The sequence below is a fragment of the Papaver somniferum genome, unplaced genomic scaffold (assembly GCF_003573695.1).
Source record: "Papaver somniferum cultivar HN1 unplaced genomic scaffold, ASM357369v1 unplaced-scaffold_131, whole genome shotgun sequence".
In the NCBI taxonomy this organism is placed as follows: domain Eukaryota; kingdom Viridiplantae; phylum Streptophyta; class Magnoliopsida; order Ranunculales; family Papaveraceae; genus Papaver; species Papaver somniferum.
In genome coordinates, this window is record NW_020622270.1 from 5,608,912 (window position 1) to 5,612,438 (window position 3,527).

Genomic DNA, 3,527 nt, shown 5'->3' on the forward strand with positions numbered 1-3,527 from the left:
TGTCTTTATCAACGCCCCATTTTTTTTTTTTTTTTGAATTGTCAGCGAACGTATAATCTCCGTCCCACACACCAGGCGTTGTTATAGTTAACGTCCCATACAGGCGTTATCTTTATCAACGCCCCATACCAGGCGTTATCTTTATCAACGCCCCATACCAGGCGTAATCTTTATCTACGCTGGACGATGAAGCGGACTTTATATCAACGCGCGACCAAATTTACTCGTCACCCGCTACGCCACAGGACGGACTAAACCCAAATTTGATCTTTTTTTTAGTCTTTGATCTTTAGTTATGCTCGCACTACCGTAGACGCTTTAACAATGGAGTTGAAAAAAGATCCGTCACCAACATCAGCGCGTGCTAACTTTCGCCTTTGGTCCCACCTCCTCCTAAAAGGTGGAGAGTCACACCTTTCTTCGATCTTAGAAACACATCGATCCGAGCATCCAATTGTCTTATGGAATCATAGACATGTTACGAGTCATAGTGCAACTCAATAATTAAAAACATGGGTGTGTAGTGTGTACAAGGAAAGGCTGTCTGGATTCATCTCAACGAAGGCATATATTTATGCCATTAATTCATCTCTTTTCCGTCAGCCAAGAAAACAAAAACTGTACTCAAATAATAACAAAAAGGGTAGTATTGGAGTATAATACAATTTATTTACTACTTTTTGAATTATAATCAGGGGGACAATCTGTTGTATACTATGTAAAAAAAAACAAATTTAAAGAATACAAAATTTAGAATCAAGTATAAATACCAAAGTATAAAATTATACACAATCATGCATACAAAAATAATAATCAACACCTTTGTTGTTGAGATAATTACATACAAATAAAAGATTTTTCTCTCGGTTCTACTCAATTGTAGTCATTGTTTCTTCAAAGATCTTCATGGCTGAAACAGGCAGACTTAGACACAAATTTATGCCTTTCCTTTCTTCCCCATGAGCCAAGAAAAAGACTACATTTGTTGGCAAAGTTGGAGGGCCTGAGAAAATAGGCTCTCCCCAACCAAAATCCATAGTATGGAATCCTATCCTAGTCCACACACTTATAAACAGGGTATGAGCTTTAGGTAACGATCGTTCATATTCTTCTAAGGAATCTATGGTCGATCTCATGTATTCATTTGTAACCAACCTAATCAATTGTTGGATTCGCTCTATTGTTGATGACAATGGACTATCTAGCATCTCCCTCACGCTGCACTGACAGTTCTTTAATGCGATTGCATTGCCAAAATAACCTTTTGGCAACGGCGGGTCAAATCTGGACCGAGCATCAACAGGAAAGAGTAGCCTTACTTGTTGATCAGGATGAAGTCTTAATGATTTTGTTCTAGCTCTCAGCATCAAAGCAGTAAGTACTTCGAAAGTGGTACATTTTTTCAGAACCCCATCTTCCATGGCTTTTCTCCTTAGCTTTTCTAGCTTGTCTGGGTGAAAAATAAAGGATTTATTAAGGAGATTTTCTTCTGCCCAAAGAGCCTCGGTGTTTGAGATGTCTATGATTTCCTCGAGTATATGGGTGAATTGCGTCTTAAGTGGGGTTCGTGCTTTGAGTAAGGTTCGATCTAGGAACGGTGGTTTTGTTAATGGTACTCCTCTCGTAACCTCGCCCCATGAGTTGACAAACTCCATTGCCCCTATTCCATCAAATACTGTGTGATTCTGGCTTAGTCCAAGAATAAATCCTCCGCACTTGAATTTGGTCACCTTCATACAAACAATAATAGTTAGAAATGAGAAAAATTAAACTCTGAATGATACGAACTCTCAATATAAAGATGAGCTGGAGAATTGTAAAAGTAAGAGCGGCATGTATTATGTACCTGAGCCACAAGCAGAGGAGGATTTTCATTTATGTTTACTGGACCAGGATTTCCATAAACAAGTTTCTTAAAAGTAGCAGGATTGGGTTGCGTCAAGTCACCGATCTCTTCCAGCATGCAGTCTGCCTCAGCCTCAATAAAAAGAGCACCTTCGCCCCTGCAATCGATTGCGAACTTATTTTTCTCATTCAACGTGAGACGTCCAGCAATTGGATAGTAGTAAACAAGAACATTCGCTAAGCCATCTTTCAAGGCTGGAGCTGCACCTAAAGACTTTCCATCAAATCTTTTGCTAAAACAATGAACAGTTTGAATCATGTCAGCTCCTCTGTCGATGTTAGCCAAGAAGTATATACCCGTTGGCGTCTCCTCTGCTGGAGGAACCAAAGTTGGTTCTCCAATAATCTTGACATCAAGATTCACAATTTGTTCATCGCCAAAAGTTTGCACATAAATTTTTGGACAGTTAGAGTCGAAATACTCCCCCATTAAAAACAAAAACGATCGACGATGATATTTTGGAGAAATGCTTACCAAGTGAAAGCTTGTAATTGATGTGATGAATGAAACGTTAATGCATTATTAACTAGAATTTATAACCAAAAAGCTAAATGAAAACTTAATTAAGAATTAGTGCAAACAACTTAAAAAAAAAATGATTATTTGACAAGTTATATGCATCCTAAGAAGAAAAAATGCAACCATATATGATTCATGATTACGACTAATTTCCTTGTTCATGTTGGCACGACCCTTTTAGATAATATTCTATATCTTACTCTTCCGTTACAGTAATTGATAACATTGCTGAGTTGATATCATAAAAGATTTGGTAAAATTGATGATTCGATTCTCCTTAGGGATCAAGCATTGGACATCACGTCTTATTTTTACTTCTTGTTTATTCAAAGTTTTGAGTTTCCTATGTTCATGCAGGCAAGACAAAATAAATAAGATTTTTGCCATTCTTATTATTTGTTCGTCAGACTACTGTCTGATTACAACTTATAGCGAAAAATATAACAACTGACTAGCGAACTAAGCTAGTAAAAGAGAAATTTCTAACTAGTGGATAAAATTCAAATCGGAGCCCTGAATATCCGTCGTCAATATTATACCATCTGATCAAGAAACCTCCCTGATGGCTTTGCAAAATGATGGCGGTACATTCCCCTCAAGGTTGGTTGTTAATTTGAAATATTATATTATCTGATATCCCCCACTGCATTATTTTGCCGTGCAGAGTTGAACCTTCATCATGTAATGGTTTATTAAGTTCCACAATCATTTTTAGCTTTATTCGTTGAAATTTTTGAGTAATATAACCAAACTAAGTTAATTAATACAACCACCTTGATGGCTGTAGGTAGTGCATATCAGATAACATGTTTCTTTCAGTTGCGAAGTCAGCTAGTTTGGTGGTAACCAATTAAAAACAAGGGTTAGGTGTTTTCATTGATTATAGTATTATAGTTTGGTAAAGCATATTTGACTCTTCTTTCAAACTTAAGGTGCGGAGCTTACGTTCGAATTTTATTCCTCTTCTTCTTCTTAGCTGTTGCAAATATATAATTTATATTGTATTCATTTGATGGTTGATCTAACATTGATGACAAGGTTGTGATTTGTATAGAGAATCAGTCAAGTTGCGGTTGCCTACGAAGGAGCAGCCCGTTCAAAT

The 3,527-nt window shown here is 37.0% G+C and overlaps 1 protein-coding gene across 1 annotated transcript; it reads right to left on the reverse strand.

The window, feature by feature from the left end:
- Window positions 1–749: 749 nt before the first annotated feature.
- LOC113332384 (omega-hydroxypalmitate O-feruloyl transferase-like) lies at window positions 750–3,305 on the reverse strand. The gene is made up of 2 exons (XM_026578929.1): window positions 1,847–3,305; window positions 750–1,730 (listed from the first exon to the last, which is right to left on the reverse strand). Exons 1-2 carry the CDS (start codon window positions 2,333–2,335, stop codon window positions 870–872), a joined length of 1,350 nt encoding a protein of 449 aa, XP_026434714.1. The 5' UTR covers window positions 2,336–3,305; the 3' UTR covers window positions 750–869.
- Window positions 3,306–3,527: the final 222 nt, after the last annotated feature.

Coding starts and splice junctions, on each gene's coding strand:
- LOC113332384 (XM_026578929.1), bottom strand. CDS start 2,335: ATGGGGGAGTATTTCGACTCTAACTGTCCAAAAATTTATGTGCAAACT. Junction 1,731..1,846: donor CTCCTCTGCTTGTGGCTCAG/GTACATAATACA, acceptor GTTTGTATGAAG/GTGACCAAATTCAAGTGCGG.